Below are 21022 nucleotides of genomic sequence, written 5' to 3'. Positions count from 1 at the left end.
GATAGTCCTGATTATTCCTCTGCTATCCTGCTTTTTCAGCTGCTTTTAAAATGTCCTAGATTATCTTTCCACCCCCCACTTTCCCCCTTTGTCCTCAGCTTACTTCAGTTACTGCAAACTGAGTTCAAAGTGCAAACATAGCTTGTTCTCACCTTAATTTAGCAGGGGGAGAGGACAGAAGCAAAGTCCTTGTTTTTCCAAGCAAATGGAAACTGCTACAGCCTTTTCTAGCTTGTCTATGCTTCGTCATTAATAACTTTTGCCATCTTGGCCACATTTACATGGCCACATGTGTCTCATTTTTTTTCCTGTGAAATGTTAAGAGTTTGCAAGACTGAGTTATGTCATCCTTGCAAGCCAGGTTTTCAAGGCAAGATCAGGCCACCTTCCTTTGCGAGTCAAACATAAACCAGAGTTTACTGGTTCAAAAGTGCCATATGCTTGAAATAAGGGGGATCACAGAATGAGTAGAAAATGGGGAGTACTTGAAGCTAAGGTGATTCCCAGTCCAGTTATGTTTAGACACTACTAGACTACGATTTGGAATCACATCTGAAGAGAACCAAGCCGGAGGCAGATGTGTGATGATGAATCAGGTTGTTTCCTCTTCTGTACGTTGAATCTGAGCATAATTGATTCCCGCACTCTAAAGGATACTGGCATTTTCCTTTTAATGTACTGGTACCCCTTCATTGATTGTTTCAAGGCTTTTAAAATTTCACCAGCTTTCTAAAGAGCTTTATCTGCTTACAGTTTTGTTGCATCAGAATGCTATTTTTATTGCGAGCTGCTTTGGGAATCCTTATGTGTACTGAAAGAATACATAAATTGTTTTTAATATTAAAATGGTCAAGTAAAATGCATAATAATGTACTTATTGGCACTTAGCATTTAGAGGATGTATGCTTTATTACACTACTCATGGAGAAAATTTTAATGAGAATGGGTACCAGCTTTCATACCCTGCCAAGCTCCTTCCTGCCATCTTCATAGCACCCTCATCTTGCTATAGAATTTGACCTATTGTCTTCCTCTTTGCTTCAAACTTGCCTTTAAGCACATGTGTCACATGACTAAGGATGGGTGAGAATTTGTTTGCTTGCTTTTCAACAGATTTCATTACAATTCTCAAAATTAAAGTGTAGGACAAAAAAGCGGATTTGCCCATCCTTTGGTAAAAGGTAAGAGTTTAGTATCAGTTCATGTTTTACTAATAATAATGATAGTAATAATAGATTTAATATTATTGAATATTGATTTATTAGTATTAATCAACATTCAATATTCAGTATCTGCGTAATCTATAGATGGATAACTCTTTGCAGCCCACTATATTCTTGTCCCTCATTCTCACACAGCATAGAATAGAACCATAGAAGAGCTGGAAGGGATACTAATGGGCATCTCTAGTCCAATCCTCTGCCCTGCAGGAATCCATTGCTGAAGCACCCCTGAGAGCTATCTATCTAACCTGTGTTCAAAAACCTCCAGTGAACATGAATCTACCACCTTTTGAAGAGCTCTTACTGTCAGGAAGTTTTTCCTGATATTTAGTTGGAATCTCCTTTCTTGTTGTTCCACCCCATTGGTTCAGGTGATACCCTCTGGAGCAGCAGAAATAAATCTCATGTTATATATGACAGCCCTTTCAGATATTTGAAAATGACTATCATATGATCTCTCAGTCTTCTCTTCTCTAGGCTACACTTATCCAACTCCCTCAACTATTCTTCATGAGAGGGCTCTTTCAGATGGTCTAAGTTCTAAGTGTAAATTCTTTAGATCTTCCTGGGTTTTGTCAGTTGTCACTGCCTCCACATCCATGCATTCCTTTGAGGAGAGAGTGTATGTGTATAAGGATTTCTTGGATCTGTAGTATGGCTCTTCCAAAGGCATGATTTGCTGTGATGTTTCTATGGTTTGAAGTACAGATTTCCTCATCTTTGACTTTTAAAAAAAATAAATAGAGTAATAATTATAGTGCAAACATGCCATTTCACTGAAGCACTATAGCACTCAATGGAGAAAAGGGGAATGTAGTGTTCTGATATGTCTCACAAATAAAAAGAATCAACTAGGGTGAGAGTAACATTTTGCTAAGCCCATTCATAGATTATCAGATATGATTATCTATATGTAAAATTCATCTTGAAAATCCCATTTGTAAATTATCAGATGTGATTATCCAGATGCAAGATTCATTTCAGATTTCACTCACAAAGGTGAAATATTTTTATACTGAAGGCACAATGTTCACTACAAATGAGTTAGTTCCTGGATACATTTAAATATGTCTAAATATCTATGCTGAAATGCTTTTTGCTTTCAATATATTATTTGCCTTACATTGTAAGACTGTGTATACAAGACAGTAGTATCCCATTGGGACTCTTTTTGAGGTGGGGGGGAGGGTTTCAGGATTAGCAAAAAATACATTTTAATGTTTAATGTTTTGGAAAAGATTATAGGTTATTGATAGCTTTACGTGCAGAATCTCTGAGGACTGAGAAGGGCCTGTGGCTAAAATCCTGGAGAACTGCTGCCAACCAGTGCGGTAGACAATTTTGAGCTAGATGGCAGAGTGTAAGGCTGAACAGCTGCCTGTTTAGCATGGATACCTAGTCCTCTTTGTGTTAAACCCATTCAGTTTTTAAAACAAGAGATATTGCTTCTTAGGTATATTTGTTCACCGAAAGCTTCTATGTCCTGCTTCCCCATGCTTCTGCTAATTCTTCTGTCATGGACGTTGTTGCAGGAGTTTACTCCATCTGAAGTCACCCTTTGAAACACAGCAGGGCTGGCCATACCATTAAGCAGAATGAGGCCACAACCGCAGGCTCTAGTTGCTAGTATCATTAAAGAGTTTATCACACAAGGAAAGAAAGCATAAGTTCAGCTGGATCATAGTGCCTTTCTATGTGCCTTACTATATGATGTTGTAGTGCTTCAGTTCTCTTGCCACAGGAGACGGTTGTAAAAGCAAGTCTTTTTTTTCCTAGCTGAAAAATCCTGTCCAACACAGGATTTGCTTTTATGATCATTGCCTATGGGAAGAGAACTGAAGAACTACATTATCATATGGCTAAGGCATATAGAAAGGTGCTATTATCTGGCTGCACTTCCACTTTCTTTCCTCGTACGATAAGATCCTCAGCAGAGTAAGGCAACAGCCACAGGCCCTAGTTGCTAGCAATACAGGCAACCACTGGTTGTTCCTCTTGAATGTTCCCCACTGATGGCAGACAGACCTGTGTGGGCCACATGGTCTAGCCTGCCCCTTCCCCAGACAAAGTAGATTATCTCAAGACGAATGTCAGCAGTGTTAAAAGCTACCAGTCCCGTTGGCTTCTGTGTGTGGAGTGGAGAAGAGGTACAAAGATGATCTTCACCTCAGGCAGCAAAATGTCTGAGTCCAGCCATGAAACGCAGGAAGGATTTGAGGGGAAATATTACCAATAGCTAATATGCCATTTCTGTTATGAAACTGCACCCAGGGTGTTGGTACCTTCCATCCGGTGTATTTTCAGCTCCAAAGTTGTACAAGCAACTTTCTTTCCTCCATTTAGTATGTAAAAGAATAAAGTGAAACTTTCCATTTTTCACTTAAATTCTTGTCCTTCTATCAATTCTTGACTATACCATAGAAATGTAAGGAAAGGAACATGCTCAGAAACCAAACATTTAGGAGATTAATGGGAAATGATAAAATAGAGGAGGAGGGTTTAGCACATTAGTAGAAAAGGAAATCAATGTCTCACATAACAGTGTTATCTTTAGCAAACAATTGTGCAGCCTTGTTATTATTTATCTTATTTCTCACACAGCACACAGTGGGAGACAAAAGCAGGGAGGGTAAAGAGGTTTTGTATCCAGTAGAAAAGCACAAGAATGCTGCTGATGCTGAAATGCCAGAACAGCACAGAATTGTTAAGAACAAGCAGGACCACAGCTGTAGAGTCAGAAAGGTTGTTTTACTTTGGAAATCTATATTTTGACAAAGCTTTCTTGAATTTAATTGCTTTTCCTCACTTGCTGTGCCCTTTATGGATTGACATATTGAGCAGTGGGGAAAGCAGCAGCATTCACAGACAGTTCCCTCAGGCAATTTCATACTCTCCTCAAGTATACATAGCCTTCAGTGCTTGCTACAGCAATGGCCAAGGCAGCTTGTCCAAGCTGGGGCTTAATGGGGACAATAAGATACAGTGGCTCCACCAAAAAGAGACAGCAGCAGGAACTCCTTATCATCCTATTTGTTTCCTTTCATGCCAAAACCATGTTGCTTGATGTGATGCTGCTCATTGCCAGAGCCCATTATGGGACATTTTATGACTGGGCTTGCTTACACAGCAAGAGAGAGAAATGTCTCCTTCTATCTTGGCATTTCCTCAGCAGAAACATAATCAGGCAGATATACTTCTTAGGAGACAAAGGCAAGGCAAACTTGTGTCAGCCTTGTCCAATTGGGTCCATTGCCATGATTCACGGAGGAGACCATATGAGATGGGCATTCCTAGATGGGCAGAGAATGAATGAGTTTGATCTTGGAGAAGCCAAAGAATGGCAAAGATCATTACTGGGTGAGTCAGGAAAGTGTTTACACTTACTTAACACAATTAAGGGAAATGGCTGTTATTTTTACTTCCTTACCAAATCTGGCTACAGCTGCAGTTGCAATCATTAGTTTGGGTAAAAGATGGGAGCAAACATCCTTTAGAGTGTCAGAGCAGATGATATGATATGAGTTTTAAACATCACTTTTGAAAGTTAAAACCATTCTAGAGACAATTTTTAATAAGAGCATAAGGGTCCTACAACACAATTAAGAACTGAATCCAATGGACCAGGCTTGTCTTTCCTCTATGTTGAAATCCTGCAAGGCATTCCTAAAGAGGTTTATCAGCATGAAAATCCAATGTAGCTCAGTCAGAAATAGGACTTAGTAAGTATGTTTAGTATCACAGTCCAAAATGAATATGGGTTTGCGGTGGGGATGGTGGAGAAAAGAGACAACCAGATTTTAAGACCCAGATAGAGCAGAGGGATGGTATTACACCTGGCGGTATGAGGGGAGTGGTCTAGCAAATAAATGTAGCTGATGGTTTAGTCCTGTACTGAGAACAGAAAGGATGTTGAAGAGACAGTTCATTGGTGACTTGATATCAGCACAGGAAAAGATGGGATGGGAGAGAACAGAAGGCTTGCACTGTGGTCCAAAACACACTGCAGAAATAATCCAATCTGAGACTGCTTTAACTGCCCTGGCTCAGTGCTAGGGAATCATGGGAAATGTAATTTATTGTGGCACCAGAGCTCTCTGAGAAAGCTAAATGTCTACAGTCCCCAGAATTCCCTAACATTGAGCCATGGCAGTTAAATGGTCTCAAACGGGATTATTTCTGCAATGTTTTGGACCTGTGAGATGACAGAAAGGGGAATATGCATTCACTTGTTGTGCCAAATGTATCATGTTGGCTCTACTGTGATGCCATCTGAGTTTTGCACTAAAGGTCACTTTAATCCGGTCCCTTTCAGAGATGTGGGACTGCAACTCCAATATAGGAATGGAAGATTTGCCGTCCAGCACCTCTGGTGAGAACCAAGCCAGGGAAGGCTGGTTTAAGTGTAGTCTTTGCGCGTATATGTGACCATTTACCAAGTAGATATTTGCCTATATGTTGCAGTAAAAACCAGGTGCATGTTACCACCTATCATTCCTGTTTCCTTGATTTCTGCTTGGGTGCCTATGCCCAGCTTGGAAACACCATTTTTCTGGATGGCAACTCCCAAAGTCCTACAGCCTGTACAACCAGTGCATGTATTAGGTAGACAATCAAGATTCACCACACTAGCTATAGCATCCTATGGGAAGTCACCACCTGATAAATAATCAGTTGTATTCACTCCTTGCCCCTTCTGAATCTGTATTATTGATGTACTGTACATTTGTTTAGAAAGCCCTCAGAAGAAAGTAGAACTTTATATTGTCAGCTATTTCAAGGGAACAACCACCTATTGCATCACATATTCCTTTTATTATTTCTCACCTCTCTCGGGGTTGCATCTGCCCCCCTCCCCCATGCCCAAGGAAACAACAAGTTGTTAATGTGATAAAAACAGAAGTAACACTGAAAATTTGTATTTTGCTGCAATGCACATTCAGATCTCAAAAGCACCACCAAAAAGAATACAGTATAAATTTCACCAACTGTCACAACTTCCAGTGACAGATTTTAAATGAATGTTACCTCATTTTAAGAAAAGGAAAGAAAAAGGCCCTCACACAGCTCATCCAAGAGCTAACAAGTCCTAGCAGGGCTCATTTTCCAATGACAAAAATAACTATATATGTATTTTTTTCCCCAAAATTCACAGCAGGACTTTCGCCTACACATAGTGCACCAAATAAAACCGGGGGGGGGGGGGGGGGGATATGAAATGCATTGTGTTAATGTAAACATATATCAGATTGGAAACAGCCTTTGAAGAAATTTACCCTCTCTCTTTATGGTCCACCAGCATAAGGTGTGCAAACAAAGAGATAACCACTTTAAAAGGGCTTACGATTTAAGGAAAGCCAAGTTGAGGGGGCAGACATTCTCACATTGCCAGAATATTCCCAATGACTTTCTTCAGATAACAGATGTCACCCTCTTGCTATTAAAGCCAAGAGATACTCAGTGGGAAATTAAGAAAGCAAGTAAGTTGATTCAGCACCATGTGATGGTCCAGACTGTCCCTTGTGCAGCTGCCCTCTGCATATGTTAACATGCCTGCATTTCAGTCCATCAAAGAGATGCCTAGTTTTTCTAGGGTTTGTTGAATCCCATTCAAATGATTACAAGATCTTTGAATCGGGAAAAATGTTGACATCTATGAAATGTGGGATCACCAAAATGCTGGCCCTTCTTGTACCACACATCCTCCACATTGCCTGTCCAATGTTGCCACACACAGCCCATGCTGGCCATTCCCTATTTGTCACCCAACACTTGGCACTCTGCTTTTGAATATGGTTTTGTTTTGCTGTCATGACTAACAGCTATTAGCAGACTGATCTATTTGAATTTGCCTAATCTTCTTCCAAAGCTAGTACTACTAAGCTAGTAGTCATCACCACCTTTGTATCAATTAATTCCACAAATTAATTATTCGCTGTGTGAACAAATCCTGGAAGCAACTGCTGCCAGAGTGTAGCAACAGTAGGGCTCCGTTTAACTATTTCTGACCTAATCATATGTATGCACCATTCCCATGTTATGTTTTCAAACACAAACCCTTGTGTGGAAGCAACTTGTGCTAACTCTATGTCCTTGAACTGAAATATAAGCCCATAAGGGATACCTACAGCCTGCCTGCGACTGCAGTGAAAGAGCACCCATATGGTGGAGAAAGCTCCATAAGAGCAGCAGCTTCCTTTCATGTCCATTGTGAGTCATTGTGCGTATTTCAGTGGCTAAATAGATGCATAATTGTTTCTCACTACCTGTCAGGGGTGAATGGTAGCTCCCATGTCAATTGGAGTGCTGAATCCACTCTGGGACCTAGTCTGAACTTTAACGAAGGTATCCAAGGTGCTGAACCTAATTTGAGGACAGGCTTCAGCTCTTGGATAGCTCAAATAAGTTCTAAAACACAGACTGGATTCACCACCCCACTAACATAATATGGAAGCTGCCAATCCTCTGCTGCTACAGGTCCATAAACAGGTATGTAAACATTGCTCAGTCCTTAAAACTTGAGTCTGCTCATGTTACCCAGGCAATACTTGCAGACCTTTTACTCATGTCCCTGCCCACCTTCACAAGTTGTTTGGCATTATGTATATTTAGGATGAAATGTTCACACTGTTCAAGATCAGTATTCTATTTCAGATAAAAATAACCATCCTGAGTGTTTCTGTACCACCACCCACGTGCAGTTACCAAGAGGTGGAAACTGCAGCCTTAAGGCAAAGCAGAACCCACCAATATTTTTCTCCAGAGTAAAAACGTTACATAACTGAAGCTTATTTATGGTCAGTTTGATGAGGCAAGAGCAACCACAAAGCAACTCCTCTTCCTCAGAAGACATATCTGAACACTTTTAGTACTTGGGGTGCTATTGGTTTGATCTCTTATTAGAAGATAAGCTGTTCCAATTAAGCGCTTCCCTCTTGTCATTCCTGATTTGCCTGCCGAGGATACTTTCTCTGCACTGCATCTCACCATAACAGACAAGGGTTAGTTAATTGCCTCGCTGACTGCTTACATATTGCAATAAAGAACCAATAGCAAGGGGCTGTCTCTACAATCTGCCCAGCAGACATTCAGAGGCCAAAAATAACAGGTATTGTGTTGTTTCCGAACACAGATGATCATTGGTGTGGGCTGTGCTTAAAGGAGGAGGATGGGCAGGGAAGTGGGATGAAAAACCAAGAACTGGAATAAACTCAGTTCTGTCCACCTGATACTATCCCACTCTCCTTTGAGCACTGGATGCTGATGGAGAAGGGAAGAATGAAACTGGGCTACTGAGGCTATGTTCCTTTCCCTCTCCATGAGCACATCCTTTGTGCGCAGGAAGTCCCAGAATCCATCTTTAACATTTTGAGGTAGGACAGCAAAAACTCCTGCCTGAACTACTCACCCACCCCAAGCTGCTGCCAGTCAATGTCAGCAGTCCTGGGCCAAACAGCCCAAGAGTCTGACTCAGTAAAAGGCAGCTGCCCATGTTCCTGTAATACTGGGTGGCTATGATAAACTGCACCTTCAAGGTTGCGTTTGGCAACACAAACACATACACACACACACACCACTCAGATGCGGTTTGACATCAGCCGGGTGTTCAGTTTCCGGAAGAAAGAACGCAGCTTGCAGATCTTGCATTTCTTCTTCCGCTTCTTATTTTTGAGCTTCCCATGTCCTGCCTCCCACACTTCTTCCTCATTTGTCGCCCATGGTCCCCAGGCCCCACCATTGAAGTCTGGGTGGGCTCGAGGATTTTCTGCTGGATATCTGACTGGAATAGCTGTCTGATTGTAGCGGACCAGTCTGAGGAGGAGAGCCTGAACAACATCAGGCCGCTGCTCTGACAGGTCATAGCGCTCGTAGGGGTCAGCAGTGATGTTGAAGAGCCAGACAGACTTGCGCATGCCACCTGTCATGCGCTCCAGGTTCCACCAGCTCCCAGGGAAGGTGGCCAGGGTCTGTGGTGGGATCCAGTCACTGTAACCAGGGTCTCCAGTCAAGAGCTTCCAGTCTCCAACCCGTACAGAGGCCTGGACAGCTGTGTTCCATATGCCAAAGCCACTTTCTAAAGAGCCGTATTTGGCGTGGTTATAAAGTGGATCAATGTTATGCAGGATTTCAGTCCGTGGAGACTCTTTGCCTTCACTGATTGCTGGCCATACATTGTAGCCATCCAAACCATCTGCTTCAGAAACATTGCCCCAAGCCAGGTTCACTAAGGTTGGGTACCAGTCTGTTATGTGAATTAGTGCCCTGCTAATTCTCCGTTTGCGTTTAATCAGTGGGCTGTGGACAAACCCAATGCCACGGACACCTCCTTCCCAGTAGGTCCCTTTGCGGCCTCGCAGAGGCCAGTTGCTCCCCCCAGAGAATGTCTGCCCCCCATTGTCTGTGGAGAACACAATTACACTATTGTCATAGTAACCATATTTCTTCAGTGCCCAGGTGATGTTCTTCACAGCTTCATCCATGCATGTGACCATGGCTGCATATTTGCGTCGCGCCACATTACCCATAGAGCGGTATCGATAGATGTACTCTTTCGGGGACTGTAATGGTGTATGCACAGCTTGGAATGCTACATAGATAAATATTGGTTCCTTAGGGTTGTGGGTGGCTAGGATTTTGTTGACACGCTGAGCGTAAAGGAAGGTGGAATATTTGCCACTCTGTTCCCAGGCCACATTTTCCCCATCATGAAGGTCATAGCCACACACTCCAGGCCCATCGCAGTTGTCATAGGTATAATAATCCACATTGCCTGTCAGTGAGCCCAAGAAGGTGTCAAATCCCCTACGGGTGGGGAGACATTCTTTTCGATAGAAGCCTAAGTGCCACTTGCCTACCATGTGTGTGGAGTAGCCAGCTTCCTGTAGCTTTTGGGGAAGCGTGACCTGGTCGAAAGGCAGGCAATTGGGCTGGCGGGGACGGATGATGGAGTGCTGAAGACCTGTATGGATTTGGTACCTAGTAAGAAAGAGAGGAAGGCAGAGAGTAAATCATGATTTGCAATTACATACAGTTAAACTAGATGATATATTTAGCAAGATTTCAGAAGAAGTGCTCCCACAAGTGGTGAAATAACAATAGCACAAGTAACAATGAAAATCATCACCTAATCTAATCTAAGACCTCCTGCTCATCCAATTAAGCCCTCTCCACTTCATTCTTTCTTATAACTATTGTCATTGCTATTTTAATTGATTTTAATGAATGTTATTTGGATTGTAGAACTGTATTTTAGTTTTTAGATGTGTTGGGGGGGAGGGATGGAGGGTTGGGGGGAATGAAGGAATGTTTTATATAATTGTATTGAACTCTGTTGTTACCCGTCTTGATCCTCACGGAAAGGTGGGCTACAAATTACTATCATCATCATCATAATCAAAGGTCAAAGAATTAAGAAGTGCGCCTTTTTATTTTGGGTAATGCAGTACTTTCTTTCAGGTCAGAATAATTAAATATGTTTTCAGCACTGCAAATTTTAATATGCCAGAAATCAGCTTTCCAAGAGGTTTAGTGCAGGCTGCAAGCCAGGCAGAACATCAGCCTTACAGTCTCACTGCCTGCCTGGCTGCACTCCTAACCCAGTAAAGCACACTATGACATTGAATAGTGCACTTTCTGGCCAGTTACTGCTGGTTGGACAGCAGCTGCCAGAAAGTTTATTTCTTACATGAAAGCTTCCAGATTGACTTAGAGTAGCAGTCAGCAGGAGTCATCTGTCTGGAGGGTCAGAACTCAAAATTTCAGAGGTGTTACTTTTAAAACATCCACAAACCTTTCTACCAGAAACCCAGATGGTATTAATCGCTTTCCACAAAGAGCCAATGGTGGTGGGGAATACACATTTTGTGTAGAAGTGTTTATTTATTTAGTAGATTTATATCCTGTCTTTCAACTTCAGCCCTCAAAATGGCTTGTAACATTTATAAAATGCAACAAGTAGAGTAGCAACCACATACTTTTTTCTAGATTTATACGTGAATATATACAATAAATTGCACTGGACTGCCTAGAACCCACTGGGGACCATACTTTCATTGAATTTCAGTTGCCACACAAATTTGGCAGCCATGGAAGTTGTTCCTTCTGATGCAGGATTTTAGGGCCTAGAGGAAGACAGGAAGGAAACAAGATGAGGAAGAATACACAGGAGGTTGCACCAGGCTACCAACTTGAGCAACATGGTTTTAACAGCAGCATACAGTAGGGACCACTAAAATAGCCTTAAGGGCCACATGGTGCCCATTAGGGATGTAAAGAATATTCTCCAAAATTCAAAAATTAGGAGAAATATGCCTAATTCGACAATTTCTATAACATGTTAGAGAGGAGAAATTCTGAGCAGTTCTTGATCAATGAGTAAGAATCTTGATGGTTAGTCATTTCGAAATGAGGGGGAGAGAAGAATCCTTCATCTGACTCTCGATGGCCACTATTTGCATATTTTGTGTAAGAAAAGCTACCATTCATCCTGGAGGCTATTTCCTTTGTTAGGGTGATTTGCTCCAACTTTGCTTAATCACAGCAGCTTTGCTTTGAAAAACAAAAGATAACAAAAGGTGAGGCTTCTGCCCTTTATGCCATGCCCTGAATTTCAAATTCTCACAGAAGAGAAGAACTTGAAATCTCAAAACTTAGTAGGAAAGGTCTTGGCCACAGTTTTTTGGATTAAGACAGGTATTTTGATGATAAAAAAATGACTAATCACTTTGATGAAATACAGTTACATCACTATGATCTGGAGATTACCTTGCAGTGGAGACATTGATTTGGGTTCTCCAAGGCCAAGAAATTCAAGTACATACACACACACACACACACACACACTCACAATGCAAAATAAATGTAGGTTTGCCTTAGCATCACCTTGAGAGAGCTGGAGAGAGAGGTTTGTCATGTCCTGCCTCTGAGGCTGAGAGAATGTGCCAATTATTATTATTATTATTATTATTGCATGACCTCTTAGCATCACCATGGGAGAGGTGCAGAGAGAGAGGGCAGGGAAATGTCTAACAATTTGTAAACTGCTCTGATAGCACCACAGACTGCTGGGAACTGCAGTCTAATAAGGCTGCACACTGCAGAAATAATCCAGTTCGACAATACTTTAATGCTATGGAAACTCCTGGGATTTGTAGTATGTTGTGCCACCAGAGCTCTCTGACAAAGAAGGCTAAATGTCTCACAAAACTACAATACCCAGATATTGTTGTTGTTGTAGTAGTTTTCTTATATCCCTGGCACAGACTCTCAGCCTCAAAGGGAGGCACTGCCCCCCCCAACAAGCCTTGTATGCCAGGAGAGTCCTAAAAGTCACAACACACGACAACAGCCATGTTTCCAAGAGGTCATGGGGAAAGGGAGCTCAGGGCTTGGATGGCCATAGGAGCCCTCTGGGAGGCCTTGGGCAAGTCACACTCTCTGGGTCTCAGAGGAAGACACTGGCATGTCCTCATTGCAAGAGCCCTCTAAGCACACACAAAACCCACAACCCCCCCCCTTCTTGCCCCGTTTTGCCAGGGTCCTCCCAAAGCACTGAGAGTGCCCACCAGAAGGCAACAAACATCAACAGCCAAGTGGGTCACACTGTCTCATCAGGATGACACTGGAAGATGGGACAAACCAAGGGTTTTATTGGCATAAAGAGGAGTTTTGTCATTATTTCCTCTTTAACTGAAAGTGCCCCAAGGATGAAATCTGTGAGGTTCCTTTGCTTTTTTGGCTCTTCCATGCAGATAATGCCAGTGGAAATTTGGCATTTCATTATATCTTGAGAGAATGGATCACTACAAAGGTCCCATCTAAACTATTTTATTTTGGTGGCTCAGGAGGTCTTAGGACGGTTGCATGGATGTACTTGGCAGCATAACTGCATGAATGAACAGAGGAAGGTAGGATATGGAGTATGTGGGAAAGCATCCATGTGATGCTTTCTCTGGCCAGGTGCTGTGCTGTGCTTAACAAGAAAAAATGGTGTTTGGTGTGCTGGATATTAAAATGAATTTCAGCTCCTACCATGTGCTTTATGTTGTGACAGTCTATGCCCCTTATTACTCCACAGCCAAATAGGTGCCATTTTTTAAGAATACACCAGAAGAAAATTCATACAAACTAGAGTTTTAAATTCTGTTTTCTCCTCACAATAATTTTCATCCTGTCTCCACGGTATTTGCCATGTATGTGAACATCCAGAGGTGCTGAAAGAGCTATTCTGTGGAGAAAAGCATGTGTTTGTTTGTTTTTGTGCAACTCCCCACCACCACCAATCCATTTTCTGTACACAAAAAATAAACAGGTTCCTTGCATGTGAAAAAGTGATTTTTGCCCAAGAAACCCTTCCTAATGTGCAAAAAACTATTTCTTGTGCAAAACCATGTATGTTTCTCTGCAAAATTATTCCTGCACAATACTTCAGTTAGTCAAATATCAGAAGAAAATTATGCAAAATTCTTGTTAGTCTATTATTCTTCACAGTGCGGGTTTCCAAATGTCAGGAATAAAACCCTTCTTTTTTGCCTTGGGAAGGAATAATCATGAATATGCTTTCCATCCTTAATAAACCCACACCAAGACTGCTGGGAGTTCTGAAGTCAAAACCACTCCACCCAAGGGCTTCTAAAACTACAATCCAGACTACAAAACTGAACCCCTAGTGGTTTTGAGGTAAATTAAGTGTACTATCTTCAGTGACAGAGAACTCTTCAATTTTATACACATATTGTAGACTCTAGTACTGAAGAGGGTCTACATAGCCCTTCCACAAAATCTCTCTAGATGGATAGATAGATAGATAGATAGATAGATAGATAGATAGATAGATAGATAGATAGATTATGAGCCAGTGTGGTATAGTGGTTTAAGTGCTGGACTACGACTCTGGAGACTAGGGTTTGATTGCCAGCTTGGCCATGAAACCCACTAAGACTGCATCTGCACTGCAGAAATAATCCAAGTAGCCATTGCTTTAAGTGCCACAGCTCAATGCTATGGAATTATGGGAGTGCAGTTTGTTGTGGCATCAGAGCTCTCTGGCAGAGACAGCTAAATGTCTCACAAAATTACAATTCCCAGAATTCCATAACATTGAGCCACAGCAGTGAAACTGGTGTCAACCTGGATTATTTTTGCAGTACAGATTGTGGCCTAGGTGATCTTGGGCAAGTCACATAGAATCATAGAGTTGGAAGAGACCACAAGGGCCATCCAGTCCAACCCCCTGCCATGCAGGAAATCTAAATCAAAGCATCCCCGACAGATGGCCATCCAGCCTCTGCTTAAAGACCTCCAAGGAGGGAGACTCCACTACACTCTGAGGGAGTGTGTTCCACTGTTGAACAGCCCTTACTGTCAGGAAGTTCCTCCTAATGTTCAGTGGAATTTCTTTTCCTGTAGCTTGCATCCATTGCTCCAGTCTTAGTCTCTGGAGCAGCAGAAAACAAGCTTGCTCACTCCTCAATGTGACATCCCTTCAAATATTTAAACAGGGCTATCATATCACCTCTTAACCTTCTCTTCCCCAGGCTAAACATCCCCAGCTCCCTAAGGCATTCCTCATAGGGCATGGTTTCCACACCCTTCACCATTTTAGTCACTCTCCTTTGGACACGCTCCAGCTTTTCAATGTCCTTACTGAATTGTGGTGCCCAGAACTGGACACAATATTCCAGGTGGGGCCTGACCAGAGCAGAATACAGTGGCACTATTACTTCCCTTGATCTAGACACTATACTTCTATTGATGCAGGCTAAAATCACATTGGCCTTGTTAGCTGCCGCATCGCAATGTTGACTCATGTTCAACTTGTGGTCTACTTGGACTTCCAGATCCCTTTCACATGTAGTTGCCTTATGCCAGGTGCCCCCCATCCTATATCTGTGCATTTCATTTTTCCGCCCTAAGTCCAGTACCTTACATTTCTCCCTGCTGAAGTTCATTTTGTTAGCTGTGGCTCAGCTTTCTAGTCTATTCAGGACATTTTGAATTTTGATCCTGTCCTTTGGGGTGTTAGCTACTCCTCTTAGTTTGGTGTCATCTGCAAATTTGATAAGTATGCTCCCAATTCTGTCATCCAAGTCATTGATAAAGATGTTGAATAGTACTGGGCCCAGGACAGAGCCCTGTGGGACCCCACTGGTCACTTCTCTCCAGGATGAAAAGGAGCCATTGTTGAGCACCCTTTGGGTTCAGCCAGTCAACCAATTACAAATCCACGTAACAGTTGCCTTGTCTAGCCCACATTTCACTAGCTTGTTTGCAAGAATGTCATGGGGAACCTTGTCAAAGGCCTTACTGAAATCAAGATATACTATATCCACAGCATTCCCTTCATCTACACGCTGGTAATTTTATCAAAAAAAGATATAAGATTTGTCTGGCATGACTTCTTTCTCTGAAACCCGTGTTGACTTTTGTGATTATGGAAATGTCTTCTAGATGTTCACAGGCTCTCTGTTTAATGATCTGCTCCAGAATCGTTCCTGGTATTGATGTCAGACTAACTGGATGATAATTGTTGGGCTCCTTTTTTTTTCCTTTCTGAAGATGGGGACAACATTTGCCCTCCTCCAGTCTGCTGGGACTTCTCCTGTTCTCCAGGAGTTCTCAATGGCTTCAATATTACATTAGCCAGCTCTTTTAATACCCTTGGATGTTGTTCATCAGGTCCTGGAGACTTATATTCATTTAGATTAACCAGGTATCCCTGTACTATCTCTTTGCTTATTCTGCGCTGAGTTTCCCCTATTCTGTCCTCTGTTCCATTTTCCTCAGGTTGAGCACCCTTTGCCTTTTCCGAGAAGACTGAAGCAGATAAGGTATTGAGTAATTCTGCGTTTTCTCTGTCGCCTGTTAGCATTTTGCCATCTTCTCCACGCAGTGGCCCTCTAAGCGCTAAGCCTCGGGGAAAAGCAATGGCAAACCTCTGAACAAATCTTGCCAAGAAGACCCTATGATAGGTTTGTCTTAAGGTCTCCATAAATCAGAAATAACTTGAAGGCACATGCACACAACAACAACAACAACATGTTTCATTATTTTTTCTTCATGGTAAAGCCATCTCTTTTTGTGTGTTTTAGACACATAAGAGTACTTTTGGTAGTCTTATCTTGTCAAGCATGTCCTGTCTCAAAATACTCCATAAAGAGAGAGAAAGGTGAAGTATTCCTGCTCTACTGTCAACCTCTGCCAAAAGTTGTGCTGGAGGACCTAGAGGGTACACTTCTCTAGGTGTTTGTAGGTCCTCCAGCACAATTTCATAGTCAACTTCTGGCAGGTCTTGACCATAGAATTGCCCTGGATGACCTAGAGATTCCTAGATAGGTGATCTCTCAGGTAAAAAAAACCCAGGTTTTTTTATTTGAAGGTTTCCCACTTTTACTGGGATCCTGTGCCCCTAACCCCAGCAAATGTGGAGGGTCCACTGTATTACATAAAACAAGGGAGGAACACACTGAGATCGTGCAACTTGTTTAAGGCCAGCCAACAAATCCATTCGTAATCTGAAAAACAAGTCCCAGTACTCACCTCACCTTGTCACACTATGTGTATAACACTTCTGAGTCTTTTCACAGATCCTTTTACTTGTTTTCATAAAGTGTCCTCTATGCTTATCCAAAAGCTTGGTAGAACAACATACTGAACATGAAACAAAAATTTTACTTGTGGGACAGGGGACTGAAAATGACTTCCTAACATACTTTTTAATCTCATTATTTTCGCTCCAAGTTAAGTAATAATTCTACACTGGGAGCTGGATGGGAGGGCAAATGAGTCCCTATTGGTGCCTGGATCTTCAACCATAGCATCTTTCTGGGCTGTCTTGCTGATTTAGGACTTGGGGCTATTGCTTTGCAGTGGCCGTGGTCTTTCTTGAGAGATCGTTACACCATTATGATAACTTGTTGGCAACCCAAAATAAATGAAGCCGCTACTTTAGCACTACATTCATGTGTTAGATCGCACTTTTTTCTGAAAACCAGGCTGTATTCACGATAAGAGCGACAGGAACTGACCGCATTCTTGAGATTGTGACTTTAAAAAAAAGCTGCACATGTGTAATTGTACAACTTTGACAACACTAGAAGGGAGGGAGTGGTAAAGTCTCGCTCTGATAAGCTCGCGAGATCGCACAATGGCAGGGATTGCATTGGTAGCTGGATGCGGTATTATTGTGTAATTGCAGTCATTCACAGGTACTACCCATGAATGAAAATTGGTGGTTTGCGCACTGCATGATGCAGTCAGGACTGTTGCCAAATCAGAACTATGCCAATTGGTTTGTGCTATACAGTGGAACCTCGCCTTATGCGGGGGATCCGTTCTGGACCCCCCTGCGTAAGGCGAATTCCACCTATGCTCGAGCCCCATTATAGTGAATGGGGCTTGGGCATGCAGTGGTGCAATGTGCACACGTGGCAGCCGCACACGCCATTCGAAGTATTACAGCGTGGCTCCCGCATAAACTGGAAGCCACATATGGCACGCCCAAGTAAGGAGCCGGCGCGCTGTAATTAATAGTGTGATAATCTCCTAGCTTGAACACTCCCAGAGGGTGGTGCTGGGGGGGACTGTCGTTCAGCCTTTTTGGCCATTAGTCTGTGGGCTTCCCTATGTTTTTCATCTACATAAAGCCACTGGGAGAGGTCATCCAGAGCTTTGAGGTTGGGTGTCATCAGTATGCTGATGGTACCCACTTCTATCTTTCCTTTACAACATACCAAGCAGACTGTGATAACACTGGATTGTTGTCTGGATGTAGCAATGGACTGGATGCAGGTGAATAGACTAAGGATCCAGACAAGATGGAAGTGCTGCTGGTTAGAAGGAAAACCAACCTGGGATTGGGATCGCAGCCAGTTCTGGATGGGATTGTTCTCCCTCTGAAAGACCATGTTTGTAGAGTGGGAGTGCTCTTGGACCCAGGGCTGCTCTTGGAAAGCCAGGCTGCTTTGATGGCCAGAAGTGCCTTTATACAGCTTCAGCTGGTGTGTCAGCTGCTCCCTTTCTTCGGCAAGGCACACCTGACCACAGAGGTTCATCCTTTAGTTACATCTCGACTAGACAACTGTAATGCAACTTGAAAAGTGTTTGGAAGCTGCAGTGAATGCAAAATGAAGCAGCCAGACTGATGTCAGGTGTGCATTTTATAGACCACATAACACTGGTCGTGCAAGAACTGCACTGGCTTCCAATTGGCTTCCAAGCTCAATTCAGTGTGCTAGTGTTGACCTACAAATCACTAAACAATTTGGACCAAGGTATATGAAAGACTGCCTCCTGCCATGTAAGCCTGCCACTAATTTGAAATCTTCAGAGGCGGCCCTGCTGCACACGTCCGAAAACCTCTTGAATTTACGTTGGTGGATACATGCAGCAGAGCTTTCTTTGTAGTAGCACTTCAACTGTGATACACCGTACCCAAGAAAGTTAGGCTGGCCTCATCTCTTTTAAGCTTCCAGTGGGCAGCCAAAACAGTGTTCTTCCACATGCCATGCAGTGTATGGAATTGCTGTTTTAACTGTTTCAAAACTGTGTTCTAGAAGTGTTTTTAGATTGCTTTTAGAAGTTTTTAAATAGTATTTTAATGTGTTTTTAAAATATTTTTATCATTATATAAGTTTAATTGGGGGGGATTGTTCATTGGTGTGAGGTGAAACAAAATTAATTTAATTAAATAATAAATAAATACTAGTTCTCAACAAGATAGCCATATTAGTTTTAGGATTAAAAGATGTAAAGAAATCTAGTACGTTTGTGAATAACAGGGACAAAATAAATTTTCTGGTATAAGTTTTTCTGGACTACAGTAGACTATTTGCATTTTATGAAGTGGACTGTAGCCCATGAAAGCTTATGCTCAAACCGTCTTTTTCCCCAGTTAGTTTCAAAGGTGTCACTAGAATCCATTCCCGTATGTTGTTTTATAGAAAATCTTGTTAACTTAGGCTCCTTACAGACAGGCCAAAATAAAGCTGCTTCGGGTCACTTTGCAGGTATGCTGTTTAAATGATGCATGTGTCCTAAGAGTCAAGAAGCTATGCCAAAGCTGCGCTCCAGTCCTTAGCACTGGAGTGTGGTTTTAGCGTGGCTCCCGGCCTCTCATGACACATGCATCATTTAAACAACATACCTCCAAAGTGACCCGAAGCAGCTTTATTTTGGCCTGTCTGTATGGGGCCCTAGCTTTTCAAATCTACTGCCCTCCTTCTATTTTGACAGAACTGTTAAAGAGCTGTGTTGTGAGGTCAACTTCACTTTGTGGCAACCTCATGCTAGGGTTTTCTTGGCAAGAATTATTCAGAGAAAGCTGGCCATTGCCTTCATCTTAAGAGGCTGAGAGACTGGGAATTAACCAGTGGGTTTCAATGGCTGAGTGGGAACTGGAAGCCTGGTCTCCTGGGGCCCATTCACACTATAAAATTGTAGCTCCATTATTCCACTTATAACTATCATGCCTACATCCTGAGAAATGCTGAGATATACAGTTTAGGGAGGGGTATTTGGAGAGTCAGCATGGAGTAGTGGTTTGAGAATGGGATTCCAACTCTGGAGACCAGGATTCAATTCCCAGCTCAGCCATGAAACCCACTGGGTGACCTTGGGCAAGTCACATGCTCTCAGCCTCAAAGGAAGGTAATGGCAAACCTCTGACCAAACCTTGCCAAGAAAACACTGTGATAGGGTCGCCATAAGTCAGAAATGACTTGAAAGCGCAGAACAACAGCCAATTTGGAATTCTCAGTCAGAGAGCCTCGGACTAAACTACAAATCCCAGCAGTGAAAGTGGAATCATAGTGCTATAAAGAGTCCTAGTCCAACATTCAAGGCCCTACACCAGGATGGCTCTCTTTGAAAGGGTTCTTTCCGTTCAAAGCTCTTAAGCACTTGAGTGTCAACTTTTCTTGCAATGGGACCAGGGCCCAGCATGGCCGAGTGCTTTGAGCATTGGGCTAAGACTCGGGAGACCCCCCCCCCTCAGCCCTGTAACTCGGGCACGTCAGACTCTCTGGGGGCAGGGGAGCTTTCCCTGGCTGCTGCTGCCCTCCCAGCTGGCGCCTGGCTCTCTGCTTCTCCTCCTCCTCCTCCTGGGGCCCTACCTGCCGGTGAGGAGCTGGCTGCGGGAGGGGGTGCAGATGGGCTGGATGTAGTAGTTCTCCAGCCGGACCCCCGCGGCGGCCAGCCGGTCCAAGGTGGGCGTCTGGATCTCGGAGCCGTGGTAGCCCACGTCGTGGAAGCCCTGGTCGTCGCTCAGCAGGAAGAGCAGGTGAGGAGGGGGCCGGGGCGGATGGGGCCCCGGGGGCTCCGGGCCGGGCCTCATCCAGTCCCAGGAGAGGTAGCCGAAGCTCAGCAGGCTGACGAAGGAGAAGCCGGTCAGGGCGGAGACGGCCATGCTGCAGCCGCGGAGCCCGCTACTGGCCTCCCCGGAGCATCTTCCCCGGACTCTGGGCTGCTCCTTCGAATTTCTGGGCCGCCTCCTCCTCCTCCTCCTCCTCCTTCTCCTCAAAGGGTCTCCCCCTCCAGCCCTGGCTCGCCTTTCCCGCCCCTTTGGGGAACCACGGCCAGCAGGAGCAGGAGGGGCCCGCCCCCTTCCTTCCTTCCTTCCTTCCTTCCTAGAGAAGGGACTAGAGAGGGCAACCCTATGGATACATAGATAGCTAGAGATTAGTTGGCTTTTGACAGAGAGAGAGAGAGAGAGAGAGAGTGAGTCCAACCCAACTAATATCTAGATAGATAGATAGATAACTTCCAACCAACTAAGAGCTATCTATATTCCAGCCCAACTAATCTCT

At 43.3% G+C, this 21022-nt stretch overlaps 1 protein-coding gene across 1 annotated transcript; it reads right to left on the bottom strand.

Moving 5' to 3' along the window:
- Window positions 1–6041: 6041 nt before the first annotated feature.
- On the bottom strand, window positions 6042–20657 carry ARSI (arylsulfatase family member I). The gene is made up of 2 exons (XM_089528610.1): window positions 20330–20657; window positions 6042–10196 (listed from the first exon to the last, which is right to left on the bottom strand). The coding sequence occupies exons 1-2, from the start codon at window positions 20620–20622 to the stop codon at window positions 8798–8800; spliced, it is 1692 nt and encodes a 563-aa protein (XP_089384736.1). The 5' UTR covers window positions 20623–20657; the 3' UTR covers window positions 6042–8797.
- Between the last annotated feature and the right edge of the window lie 365 nt (window positions 20658–21022).

Source organism: Sceloporus occidentalis, unplaced genomic scaffold, assembly GCF_023333645.1.
Source record: "Sceloporus occidentalis isolate IW3139 unplaced genomic scaffold, rSceOcc1.0.p SCAF_1, whole genome shotgun sequence".
In the NCBI taxonomy this organism is placed as follows: Eukaryota; Metazoa; Chordata; class Lepidosauria; order Squamata; family Phrynosomatidae; genus Sceloporus; species Sceloporus occidentalis.
This window is presented reverse-complemented; position numbering and strand designations above follow the sequence as displayed.